Source organism: Erpetoichthys calabaricus, chromosome 8 (assembly GCF_900747795.2).
Source record: "Erpetoichthys calabaricus chromosome 8, fErpCal1.3, whole genome shotgun sequence".
In the NCBI taxonomy this organism is placed as follows: Eukaryota; Metazoa; Chordata; class Cladistia; order Polypteriformes; family Polypteridae; genus Erpetoichthys; species Erpetoichthys calabaricus.
Genome location: NC_041401.2, coordinates 178,525,175 through 178,538,901, shown reverse-complemented (window position 1 = coordinate 178,538,901; position 13,727 = coordinate 178,525,175). Strand labels below are relative to the sequence as shown.

The 13,727-nt window shown below is 38.3% G+C and overlaps 1 protein-coding gene across 6 annotated transcripts in view; it reads left to right on the top strand.

The window, feature by feature from the left end:
• plekhm2 (pleckstrin homology domain containing, family M (with RUN domain) member 2) overlaps window positions 1–13,727 on the top strand; it is a 72,582-nt gene that overhangs the window by 45,015 nt on the left and 13,840 nt on the right. For 4 of the 6 annotated variants that reach the window (XM_028807915.2, XM_051930862.1, XM_028807916.2 and 1 more), the window contains 7 exons: window positions 536–626; window positions 2,906–2,970; window positions 4,607–4,695; window positions 6,925–7,057; window positions 8,699–8,889; window positions 9,131–9,199; window positions 13,099–13,258. In XM_028807915.2, the coding sequence (XP_028663748.1) occupies window positions 536–626; window positions 2,906–2,970; window positions 4,607–4,695; window positions 6,925–7,057; window positions 8,699–8,889; window positions 9,131–9,199; window positions 13,099–13,258 (798 nt within the window). The remainder of the gene's footprint in view (window positions 1–535; window positions 627–2,905; window positions 2,971–4,606; window positions 4,696–6,924; window positions 7,058–8,698; window positions 8,890–9,130; window positions 9,200–13,098; window positions 13,259–13,727) is intronic. The other 2 variants (XM_051930863.1, XM_028807914.2) reach the window with 1 other exon arrangement.

Sequence of the window (13,727 nt, the reverse complement as noted above, 5' to 3'; positions counted from 1 at the left end):
TATGTAGTGCTGATATTACACTATTATTTATATTCAAATTGTTATAATTAATGCTGCCAAATTCCTGTGTCTATAGTCTCAATTTTTAAACACATTATAATAATCACTTTAATGTCTGTGAATAATAGTTTTCCTGAAAGAATATCTGTACCCTGATTGCAAATATATTTGCACTGTAATGCTAGTTTGAAGTTACAGATGAAAACTATGAAATCCTGCCAGGTCACCACAGCAAACTTTATACAACATACACAGTCTTGTTACGTAGCTTCTGTACCTTAACTTCTGCGTTGTAGCATTTATATATTGTCAGCATGTGAACTTGGCATTAAGAAATGCTATTTAGCAAGACTGCTGCTCCCACCACGCTCAGAGAACAGGTATTAGTGTTTGGTGATAAATGTGCAGGAAGCCATCACTGACAGTGGAGCAGACCTAATTCAGAGTACGAAGCACCAGCTCTCCTTTCCCACTCTTTTTATATGTCACCGAATCTTTGTCACTTTTTATTCATGTTCTCTGTCTTTCTTTATAGATGGTCAAGATGAGCACTGGGCACATGGAAGGAAACGTGCAGCTTCTCTATTTGCTCTTCACTGACTGCTATATCTACCTGCTGCGGAAAGGTAAAAAAAAAGACAATAATTTATTATGTAATGCTTTTTTATTAAAAGTGTTTTAGAAGTTACAATATTATAGGTCTGTGTCTCCTTCTAACTTAGATCACAAGAAAGGCTAAATGACTTACTTGTATCATACAGTGAGTCGGTGCTAGGAATGGTAAAGAATGCTTTGGGGTTAACATTTCATCACTTTGGCCTCTAGGCCCCAGTACTACTTGATTCCCTTTTAAATTGTCAAGACCTGCACTCAGTGGTGTTTTAACACAAACATAGACTTTTACAAAGGTGTTTCCTGATTTCAAAAAATGTATTTAATGTAATGTGGTTCTATGTGCTTTCAAGGATGTCGGCATTGAGCTTCCAATGAACACACTGCACTGCTCATATAAGAGTGCTGGGAATTCTGAGGTTACAGAACTGAGCTGTTAATATTTCAGATGATTAGCTCTTAATGATAAAGTAATAATAACCTTTAGTTATATAGCACTCATTGTGCTGGATCATTTGCTTTTAAATCTTTCACTTTTAAACCTTCGACTTACAATGTAAGGGGGGACGGGGCGGCAGCAGCTGAACGCACGTGAAGGAGAAGCGGTCGGATCATCTGCTGGCGAACTGCGTGTTCTGCTTGCCACGCTGTGTGTCGATCATTTCAAAGCCTGTACAGTAGCTGTCCTTTTGCCACTTCGCATCTCTGCTGCTCGCATTGTAAATGGGGGGGGGGACGCGGCAGCTGATCACACGTTAAGGAGAAGCGGTCGGATCATCTGCTGGCGAGCTGTGTGTTCTGCTTGTCGCTTGTTGTTGTTTTAAGAGCTGGAAGCACATGAAGTGTGTCTGCCAAAAGCATTCCAACAACTGCTAGCTTAGATGTCCGTGAACTTGTTTTAAATGTTGTCTCACTGCCTTATCTCACGTGACGTTAAAGTGTCTCTCACGGGATGTCAAATTGTCTTCCGAGAAGATCACGTCTCGTCTCCCTAGTCTCCCTCCCAAGATTTTTTTTTATAATAGAGAGATATATACTATATGTAAAGTAAAAAAAAAAAAAAGTGTTTCTGAGTGTAAACAATTGCAGTGTATTCTGGTCAGTAGATTACATTTACAATGCCTATAAAAAGTATGCACCCTCTTGGAAGTTTTCATATTTTATTGTTATACGCCATTGAATCACAGTGGATTTAATGTGGATTTTTTGACATTGATCAATAAAACAAGTCTTTAATGTCAAAGTGAAAACTGATCTCTGCAAAGTGGTTTAAGTTAATTATAAATATAACACGCAAAGTAATTGGTCACGTGAGTATTCACCCACTTTAATATGACACGCCTAAATCATGCTTTGTGCAGCTGGTTGGTTTTATTTATTTATTTATTTTTCAATTATTTTTTTAAACATTTTATTGAATTTGTTAAAATCAAATAACATTCCATACAAGCAAGTAAATTTTACAAAACTAGGTTCAAATCAGATCAACTCCCACCCATGAGAAAGAGAGGTAGGCCAACAGAGTAAAACTTTAATAGTAGGAAAAATAAGTAAATAAATAAATAAAAATAAATAGAATAACAAAGGGAAGAGAATCTGCTTCCTCAATGCTTATTCTAAAATGGTATTGATTAGATCCTGCCAGGTTTTAAAAAGGTTTTTCACAGATAGCTGGTTGGTTTTAAGTCATAGAATTTATTCAGTGGAGGTCACCTGTCTGGCATTTTAACTGATTGGAGTCTAAATGCACCTCATCTGAAAAGGCCATCTTGTGGCAAGTTAGTATGGTCACCTGACCTACACAATGACGAATAATAAAGAACACTATAAGCAACTCCATGAAAAGGGGATTGAAAAGCACAAGTCAGGGGATGGAGACAAGAAAACATTCAAATTACTGAATTTCCAGTTAAATCAAGCATTAAGAAATGTTAAGAGCATAGCACAGCTGTTAGTCTGCCTAGAGCAGTCCGTCCACAAAAACTGAGTGATCATGCAAGAAGATGACTCCCCAGGTGCTTCATCAGTTACACCTTTATAGGAGAGTGGCAAAAAGAAAGCCATTGCTAAAAAAAAAAAATGCTTGGAGAGTTTTAAATGACACTGCACACTGATCTGTCTCCTTAAACTCCAATAAGAGAGAATATGAGTCAATTGAATGTAATTCATTTGGTTATTTGAATTTTTTATCTTTGTATTTGGTGATTTTCTAAATGGAATGGCAATATATAAAAATCTGTTAAAAATTAAGAAATTTACAAAAAAAAAATTCCCTGCTTCATTGTTTATCTAGGTGCTGCTGAGAAGCCATACACAATAGAAGAAGCGGTGTCCTATAATGAGCTCGACTATATCTCGGTGAGTGTTCAGGTTTCGCCACTGTAATTGGGAAGAATCAGTTTTAATCTATGCATTTACCACCTCAAAACACTTCACATCTACAGTGTACCATTTACATAGTTCAACCTCTTCTGCAATTTGATTTTTTGTGTCAAGTGTTGGGTCACAAAGTGAGCCAAAGATTATAAAGTATCTGAACTATGACTTTTTATTATATCTATCTTCTTATTGCTCATCCTATTTGTATGAAGAGACGTGAGCAGGTGTTTTAAATTTTCCAAAACTGTTTTTTCTTTACTACTTACAAACTTCCGGTTTTACTATCTCAAGGTAATTAAAGCACACTGTAATATTATCTCTCCCAGATAAAATGATAGTCAGACTGATAGGAGTTAGGACAAATAGTAGTGATTTGTATAGAACTGAAGTCTTATCTCTGACTTCTCTATACACGGAAGATGACCAGGAACACAATAAACCAGTAACCTCCACCCTTAATAAGTACCTTCTTCAGAACTAACTTGAATTATAATGTATACAAAGGTGTGTCTTAAAACAGAAGATATTGAACTAAGATTAAAAAAATTGCAAGTTTAGGCTTCAGGAACTCTAACTTTTCTCACTAATGAGAGTCTACATGAGTACTGTACAACTATTTTTTTATCTCCAGCATATTTACAGTGCCATCCAAAGGTATTGGGGCAGCGATGACAAGCAGTTTATTTGAATTCCTGGCCCAGACACTGTCTGTGTGGCATTTTCATGTTCAACCTACAGTGGGTAGAGAACAGAATCACCTTCTTCGAAATATTCCCATTTTTTTTTTTTTGCTTTACAGCCTTAAATGAAAACACACAAACCAATATTTTTTCTGGCTTTACTTACTCAATGCAATCTATTACATCCAAGTGAAAGATATCAAAGCTAGAGTTCAGAAGAATTTTACAAAATTAAAAACTGTATTGTTTTTTTCTATGAGTACGCTGGTTCACCTTTTAAAACTTAGATGTTTTTGGCAAAATATAATCAAGTGTGGGTGTGTGGACTGGCGCCGTTTCCAGGGTTTTTGCACTCAGTACTGTTGGAGTACCGTAGACTCTAACCCCTGTGACCCGGAATTGAATCATGAAGATTCAGGAGACAGTTGGACTGATGAACGAGTTTATACACAAAACAATCTAAATTCACGTGAAGAGGTGAATATAATGCCGAAGTACAGTATGTCCCTTTTTGTTCTCATTATTTGTCCATATATTGTTTTAATATTTTAGAAAAATATCACATTTATATACAGATTTTAATTTTGTGGGCTTGTGACCTCCTTTATGTATATAAATTTTCTCTGATAACATTTTAGTATAAAGTTTTGTGTTCTGAGGGTTTTTTTTTGGTTTTAAGATTATCATATTCATAATAAGTGGTAAAGTAAACTTGTCTACTTATTGTAGTACCATCTATTGGATTATTTTACTAAATAACATCCTCCTGTACCATCTGCTTTGGTTTCATAACGAAATAGTCAAATGGAAACTGCAAAATAGATTTTTTTTCATCTGATGTGCTGTTAGTTGACACTTTTAGCCAACACTTTTAGCCACAAATAATGGAAGTGCTCTGCTGCCTGCATGATCATCCCTTCTTTCTCTCTGTGTAGGTTGGACTGGATCAGCAAACTGTCACGCTTGTTTGTACAAATCGACGGAGACAGTTCCTGCTTGACACGGCTGATGGGTCATTGACAGAGTGAGTATTATTCTTTGTGCTGTCATAACTTCATATACGTAAAGTGACAGATTGTATCTACATTGCTGAATTTGAATTATGCCTGAAATATATTGTACAAATAGTATATTCCCCTTTTATAGACGTGAATGTGATTCTGTTTTAGTTTTTTTTCTGGCTGTCGTGGCCTAGTATGAGTGAGTGCACTATGTGATAAAAATATAGTGAGTTCTCCGACAAATGTTTCTTCACATTATTGTTCTAAAAATTGTTATGTTGGAGGTATTGCAAATTCATTACTTCTTAGCAGTGTGTCCCAGCAATTTGCAAATCTATGAATACCTGTTTTTGAATATAGAGCCAGTTAAGGCCCATTATACTACTTGATTTTTCCAACAGTTTGGTGTGATGACACTGTGGCCTTCCAGAACTGAACGTGATGACCCTGGGCTTTTACTAACAAAAATTGCACAACACTGCTTTGATGCATATTGTTTGACTTGCAGTCAAGTTCACAAATCTGGATCAACTCTCACACTGATAGCGAGGTCAGCAACAGCAGACGGCCCTCATGCTCTCGAACCACCAGTGTTACCAAATCTCAAGGCTCTAACTCACAAAGAGTGTGTTGGAAACCAAAAGCGTTTAAATGACTGTCAAACTGTATTCAAATGAAGTAAGATATGAAAGGGTCACAGGGGTCTGAATACTTTTATAGCCACCTGTTTCATGTTATTTTATACTAGATGGCCCTATCAATCTAATGCTTAAATCTAAGTAAAGAAGCATCATCTAGTTTAAATCAATACACTCAAATGGAGTGTATCTGCAGTGCACACACAATATCTTGGATGTCACTCGCAACATGTCTCTCAAGGGCGTCATTCTCGACATGCTCATTAGTGATGGGCATTTTGATTTATGTTACTGATTGAATTCTTCTGAACTATCCAATTAAGTGAATGAATTAATTTGATTCAGTAATTAAAACAAAACCTTTTGAGGGCCCGTTGAATGAATCGCAGGTTATTTATTTATCTAATTAGACAGAACTTTATTTGTCCCCTGGTGAAAATTTTGGCTTTATACAGAAGCTCTTTAAATAAATAAATACATAACAAGATACACAGTATATATATGTTCTTAGGTCTGAGTCGTAATCTGATTATTTGGGTGGGTGCCTACCAGGTAACGCTTGTGGTTGGTCAGCAAGTTGGCAGACATCCGCCACTTCCTCTCAGTTGTGAGAAGCAGCTCATAGGTATGTGATACAGTGTCTGCCAAATAATACGAAGAGTACGTGACATGTGTTTCACGCTTATTGGGGCTTGTCAGGTGTACGCACTTTTGCATCCACTCTGATCCTCACCCTGGCAAATAAGGGAACCGGCCACCATGGCACAATGTCAGAGGCTTCAACTCAGGCGCTGACATCCAAGGTTCGATCTTAGTAAGGGAATGCAAAAGTGCATACACCTGACGAGCCCCACTAAGGGCAAAACACATGTTGTGTACTGTTTGTATTATTTGGCAGATACTGTATCATATACAGATATAGATATATTTATGTTACTGTCAATGTGTGAAATTAGGGTGTGGGAAGCCAGTGTGCTTTCTTTAAACCTGTTAATGGTATTTGTTATTTACAAACACAGTTTGTATATAAATTGCTCTCATTTTGCTACATTAATGAGAACAGATCAACAGAATGTTTAATGGCCCTGAATAAGAATGGGACTTCTCCCATCATTCATATTTTATTTCCTATATTTTTCTGTTTAAATTGTCCTTTATTAGGTTTTAATGTCAGTTTATCTGTTGCCTCTTTTATGCAGTATTTGCTATAGGATTTTCAAGAGCAATGGTAATGTTTGTAAGGCGCCATTTGTTGGAGTGAAAAATGGTGTGCATTTTATTACCACTTGCATTACAAAATACTTTCCAATTGATGCCACATCACAGACAGTAACACTGAAAAGGCCCAACAGAGTGTAACCGCTGGACTGAAAGAAATCACATGTCATATAAATATTTTTGTCACCTGGCAGTTTTGTGAGTTTTCTGTCAATTATGTATGTCCATAAAATTAATCTGTATATATCTGGATTTTTTCATAAATTTAAATTAAATTAAAAAGTTATGCTTGCAAATGAAGAAAGAAAAAAAAACCCAAAAACCTTGTGGTTGACTTTTAAAGGGTGCATTGGCTGTGTAGCTCTGATCTACCCACACTATGTCTCTGTCTCCTAGGTGGCTACTTGGTGCTCTTCAGTCTGCAATGGTTAAAGGATGCCGAGAGCCACCATACCCCTCTGTCCTTACAGATGCCACCATGGAGAGACTGGCTTTGATGAAATTTGTGGCACAAGAATCTCACTGTGAGGTATATTCATCTAGAATATTGAATCCTGACACTTGGTGACTTGCTAATCTGGGAAGCAGTAGAGCCCTGTGTCACAGAAATACTCTGCTGACATCAGCATTCAGCTTACAGTGTTCCATGTGGATTATGGGAATTTTAATTTGTTCAAGCAGAGTTCAAGGTAACATACACTTTGTTTGGTAGGAAAGGGTTTAGTGTGTAGGATCATATAAAAGAGAAATACTGTGGTAAGGCAGCAATAACCACTTCAAAAAAATCACAACTGTACTACTTACAGTGGCCTCAACTAATACAATATTGGCACACTTCAGTTATTTTACTTCAATTAAAAGTTTGTTTTTTTGTTAACATTTTGAATGAAAGATCAAGAGGTTAAACAATAAAGACATTTTTTATAGTTCATTTTACATTTATTTACCAAGGTGCCAATATTAATGCTGATGCTGTCTGTAAGACCAAATGCCTGCACTTGGTGAGACACATGTAATCTTGGCAGAACTGAATTTACAGAACAAAAGGAAGAACCTAACACAAGCCATTTTCCACAGCAGAATTGGAGAACAAGCCCACACTAGTTATAATGCAGAGATGGCAGGCCCTGTGGAATAGCAAACAAGTGTAACTTGTTAAGGAGTATCCCCTTTGGGAGTTAGGCACATTATCAGCGTTTACTTACTTCCTGTCATATAAGTAAGGGATAAGTTTGCAGATGCCTGATAGTAGTCGCCCGCCACATCTAGGTTTGACTCCTGTCTTTCTCCTGCTGCTTCTGGGATATGCCCTCCCGAGCCCCTAGGACTCAGAATTGGTTTAAGCAAGCAGAAGCATGTTATGTTCAAGTTTTTAGACAGAGCTGCATAATGCTGTAGTCACACACCTGCAAGTCCTGGATTCAAATCTCAGCCCAGATGCCGCCTGTGTAGAGTTAGCACATTTTTTTCACATTTTCATTGGTTTTTCTGCTTGTATCTCAGTTTTTGTTGCTTATGCCAAAGATAAGTGTGTTTGTTTAATTGCCCCTTTATGAGGGCTTATGGGTATGTGTGAGTGTACTCGACGATAGAATGGTTGCCTGTCTAGGGTTTGTTTTTCAGGGATACTGTGGCACCCACTGTGGTCCTGAATGGTATTAACGGGGTTTGATGATGCATAGATGAATTGATGAATAGATAAAAACATGAACATGTCATCCATCCATCCATTATCCAACCCACTATATCCTAACTACAGGATCACGGGGGGTCTGCTGAAGCCAATCCCAGCCAACACAGGGTGCAAGGCAGGAAACAAACCCTGGGCAGGGCGTCAGCCCACCGCAGGGCACACACACACACACGCACCCACTCTAGGGACAATTTAGAATCGCCAATGCACCAACCTGCATGTCTTTGGACTGGGGGAGGAAACTGGAGCACCTGGAGACACAGGGAGAACATGCAAACTCCATGCAGGGAGGACCCGGGAAGGGAACCTGGGAACTGTGCCACCGTACCGCCCTGAACATGTCATTCCACGTTGAAAATTGAAAACTGAGCACCTCCCTAAACTCAAACACTTTGTTTTGTAGAAAGCTGTACATTACTTCCATCAAACCCACCCATAAGTCAGTTTGATGGGCTTTTCTTTGTTTTTTGTTTTCAGGTTGCTGAGGTTTCAATACAGCTATATGCTCTGGTACACTGGGAGGACCCACACGATGTCACTTTGGGTCCACAGAGAGACCTGTACACAAATGTAGAGAGCAACATCAGCAAGGAAGGAGTCTTGTACTACAGGGCAGGGACGTCTTACCTGGGCAAGGAGATCTGGAAATCCTGTTACCTTGTGCTCAGGTAGCTTGACTGTTGCCACATGATATCCAATGCAAGCATATCAGTAAGGACAAAGGGTCAAAATATTCCAGTTCTCTTAATATATTAGGGGTAATAATGCTGATTTAGGCAATAGTTTCACTTCTGATTCCACTCCCTCGATAATGCCCGTATTATCTCAATTTCTGTGCACAATTTTTCAATGATAAGCTGTTGTCCTTATATTGTTCATTATTCGTTCTTTGATGCTTTCTTTTATCAGCAGTAATGGAATTCTGTACCAGTATCCGGACAGGACTGATGTGATACCTCTGCTCTCCATTAATATGGGGTAAGGCTGCCAGTGGGCTTTTGGTGAGCATATATTTGTATTTTGGTTGTTCATGTGCTACCACTGCATTTCACAAGCTGAAAATAGAATTTAATTTTCAGCTTGGCTTCCAAGTGTGTGCTGTGCATGATAGTATGGAGAAGATGGATATGCCAGCCATAAAAATGCCTTAATGAGGCAAAAGATTATTTCTTTTTGTTAAACCTGTCCTAGGACTTCTGCTGCGAACTTTAACAAAGCAATACTATACTGGCTGATGTGCTCTTTCAGTGTTTCTTACAAAACATAGCTTGGATCAATACATTATTCTCGTACCCCTGCACCTTCCAAATAAGGTGCATTCACAATACAATCAATTGTAACCCCAGACAGGTGATCTTTATTGAACTAATCAGGCGACTTCTAAAGCCAATTGGCTGCACCAGTGTGTGTCGTGTACAAGGGGAGGAATACTTGTGTGATCAGTTATTTAGTGCTTTATATTTGTAATTAATTTAGACCACTTTGCAGAGGTCTCTTTTTTTTCACTTTGACATTAAAGAGTCCTTTTCTGCTGATTGTTGTCAAAAAGCCAAATTAAAGCACTGTGATGTAATGTTGTATAACGATAAAATGTGAAAGCTTCCAGCATTGTGGGGCAGTGACGGGTAGTGCTTTTTATAGACACTGTACATCAATCTGATCCATGTAGACCATCTTTAATTTACAATTTAAAAACTGCTGGTGTTCCCTTACATAAAAAAAAAAAAATGTGCTTATCAGTTAGTGTAGTAGCGTGAGAATTGTGTCATCAAACCAAATTATTTGTCAGAACAGATCCACACTTTGTTTAACAGTTGTGATGTTTTTCTTAAATAAGACACCTTCACAATTCAAAAAAGGTTTGGGGACCGTCCCCATATATTGTCCAAAGGACAAAGAAAATGCAAAGTAGGCTTTCTCAGGATCAAAAATTGTGGTACAGCAAAATGGTGTTTTTATACAGTAACAAAACAAAATGGAGACGGGAAGTAAGTTGACAGGAGATGACTTCGAAGCTGTAGGATGGAAGCGACGTCGTCGAGGAGGAACCGGAAGTGATGTGGTATGGATAGCGATGTCATCAGGAGGGGCCAGAAGATACGTCATTGGAGTTGGATGGAAGTGACGTCTCGGCGGCCATCTTTGAAGTCCTCTCGAATGGGTTTATTTTTCCTCCTTTTTTTCTGACGAGAAGAAAGAGAGAGAGGCATCGTCACCGCATATCAACTCTTCACCTTGCGTTCTGTCTGTCTGTCTGTCTGTCTGTCTATCTATCTATCTATCTATCTCACTCACCTTTGAGCTTACCGACTGTCTCCTAAGCGCACGTGTGTGACACAGTTCAAGATAGAAAACACTTCACTGATTCCTGTGGTGATGTGGAGAGTAGCATCAGTGTCTTCATGGAGGCAATCTCAACTATGAGTTTTATCCTGTTAAGAAGCGTGAATATGTAGATTGCATATAAATAGCTCAGATACTGTACATTAGCCTGTTATTGACTCACATAATTTTAAAATTTAAGCGTGCCCACTGTTTGCTCTCATAAAACTCTCAGTTACCAATTTATCTCATAGCATTAGCATGTTATCATCAAAGTATTTTGTTTGTTGTGTCAAAGCCATTGCAAATTCTTCTTATATCTGTGTGGTATTTGTGACATCACATTGCTTATGTCACTATAAAACATTTTTTTGCCTTAATTTTGTTTTGATTTCTGATAAAAAAAATAAAAACCAGTGACTGATAGTGTTGTTTTGCTCGCACTGACTGGTTTAGTGTTATTCTACTTTGTCACAGTAAAACCTAACATGGTGGTGTCAATTCCTAATGTAGCTCACATTTTATGACAGTGTAGTGGCACCTCATCTTCATCTTCAATTCATTACTTTTTGACAGTTGTTTGTTACTTGCGGATATACTGGAATTACTGATGTAACATTGAAGCCATCAGCTGTTGTTCCCAACAGTGTACAGTTGCAAGGCAGGATTTTCAGTACCTCCGGGACTGAAAACAAAGTAGAGCCAGCTGAATATGGTGTCCAACATCAGACTCAGACCTAGTCCTAGTATACACTAATGGATACATTTGAAAATGCTATCCCAGATGGAGTTTTCTGATCATTTTCTAAATGTTTGTCCTCTACTCTGAAAGGACAAAAAAAAAAAGTAAATCTTTCCTATTGGTCAAAGCATGGTTTATCATGTATGAGTGATGTTTATTTAGAGGGGCGTAGTGGCTCTGACGATAAGGATCTGCACTGGTATCCGGAAGGTTTCTGCTTCGAATCCCCGCTACTGCCAAAAGAGACTCTGGTGGACTCTTGAGCAAGGCCCTTAACCTGCAATTGATCCAGGGGCGCTTTGCAATGGCTGAACCTGTGCTCTGACCCCAAGTGGAATTTGAAAACTAACAAATTCCTAGTACAAGAAATTGTATAAAGCAAAATAAAGAACAAAACTTAAGTTAAAGAAAATGGCTAAATAACAAGGGAAAACAAACTAGACTTCTTTGTTGGCAAAGACAATAAAAGACTACAAGCAAGTACTGTATAAGGTGGAAAATACGGTAGATTCTGCGTCATGTTAAAATATGTTAGGAAAGGACTATCTTCACATAGAAGATGTGATCACAGAGGGCATTAGCACGGCAAAACTGAAGTCAGTGCATCATGACATGACAATTATAAATTGGCCATTTTGAAGCAGTCAATTTACCAAATTCATACTGCTACACAAAACCTTTTGTTTTCAAACACATACACATTGGAGAGTGTTTTCAAAAAGGTTAGTTTTCGATGATCAAAAATGTTGTTTCAAAGTTGTTGTAGGTCCAAAATGAATATAAAGCTATGTTTTTTAAGTTTATTAGTCTTAATGACATCTACTGTAAGTCTCAAGTTCTCCATCTTTGATTCAGATATCACATCACATTAATTTTTGTTTGAAAATTTACATTTTTCATATAAATATCTATTATATTAAAAAAATCCAGGGACGAGACAAGCCTTTTTCAGAGAGATACTTTTATATCTCGAGACAAGACTTTGAGCCAAGAGATTTTACCATGCCCAGGGCCAGAAATAAAAGACAAAGAGTAGATGACAAAGTAGAACGTCGTAAAGAATTCAAAAACGTTGGCGTGATACACATGCAGAGCAGGTCTCAAAAAATGATAGTAAAGATCGCATTAGTGCTAACAAACAGAAATTATTACTCTGTGAAATAACGAAACAGTGAAAAGATTGAATATATGGACATAGGTGATATGACAGTAGTATGTAGATATTGTTTGGATTTAAACTTTAAGTCGGAGACTTGTACATCACCTAATTCATGTTGCCACCGGGAAAAAGTAGTGTTTCTTCCCAATGAAGAGGCGTATCCACGAGAATTAAAAGATTTGTTGTTTGGTGAAAGTGAAATCCACATACGCGAGTGGCAGAAACGTGAAGTGGCTGGTGTGTAGTGCAGGCCAGGGGGTTGGCTAGCGAAGTGAGCAGGGGGCAAAGCTCCCTAGTATTTAGTGAAACAAATGTTGTAATACTAATGTGGAATTTATGCTAAGAAGTGAAAGTAGGCAGTGAAGTGGTCTGCCGCAGTCTTCTTTTCAGGCCAAAGGACTTCTTGTCCTAAGTCACTTTGAACATGCCAGGTGGGGAAAACAGACTGACGAGGCAAATCATAATAGTAGGAATCAGGGAAGAACACAGCCATTTAGAAATTGTTTGGGAGACGCATTCTTATGCAGTTACCCATCGTTTCTGTTCCAAATGCCAGTTGTATGCCCAGTATTTCACACATACGACAACCCACTCAGGGTTACATCAAATAGAATCACTTTTTTTTTCCCTTATTTTCCCCTCTTTTTCTTTCAGTGGCGAGCAGTGTGGTGGATGCCGGCGCTCAAATACCACTGAGCGGCCACATTCCTTTCAAGTGATCCTTACAGACCGGCCGGCACTGGAGCTCAGTGCAGACAATGAAGAGGACATGGCAGGGTGGATGCAGCACCTCTGCCAGTCTGTATCGAAAGGGGTAAGTTAGTCACCTGTCCCCCTTAATGGACATGCACTCATTTCCTTTCTTTTTTTCATACAAAGATGAGCTGCCTCCAGGTAATTTGTGCCATCTTAAACACAATGTTGGTCTCCACTGTTGGCACTCCATGTTTGTATCATAGCCTGTGAGTCGGAATAACACATCATTCCCAAATCTGCCTAATTCAATTCAGGGTCATAAGTGCAAGAGACTGCCCTTAGTCACTTCATGTGTCTGTCAAGAAGCAGCCCATGGATAGGCCACCACTCCGTCATGAGCCTTACTCACACTCCTATCCAGCAGGGACATTCATATCAATTTTTTGAATATGCTTTTCTATGCCATATGATAGTTTAGTTTTAGTGCACCTTATGCAGAGTGTTACATGGTTAGAGTTAAATGAATTAAATGTACATGAAGTTAACACTACATCAGGCACCACTTATTACCTCCCATAAATACTCCA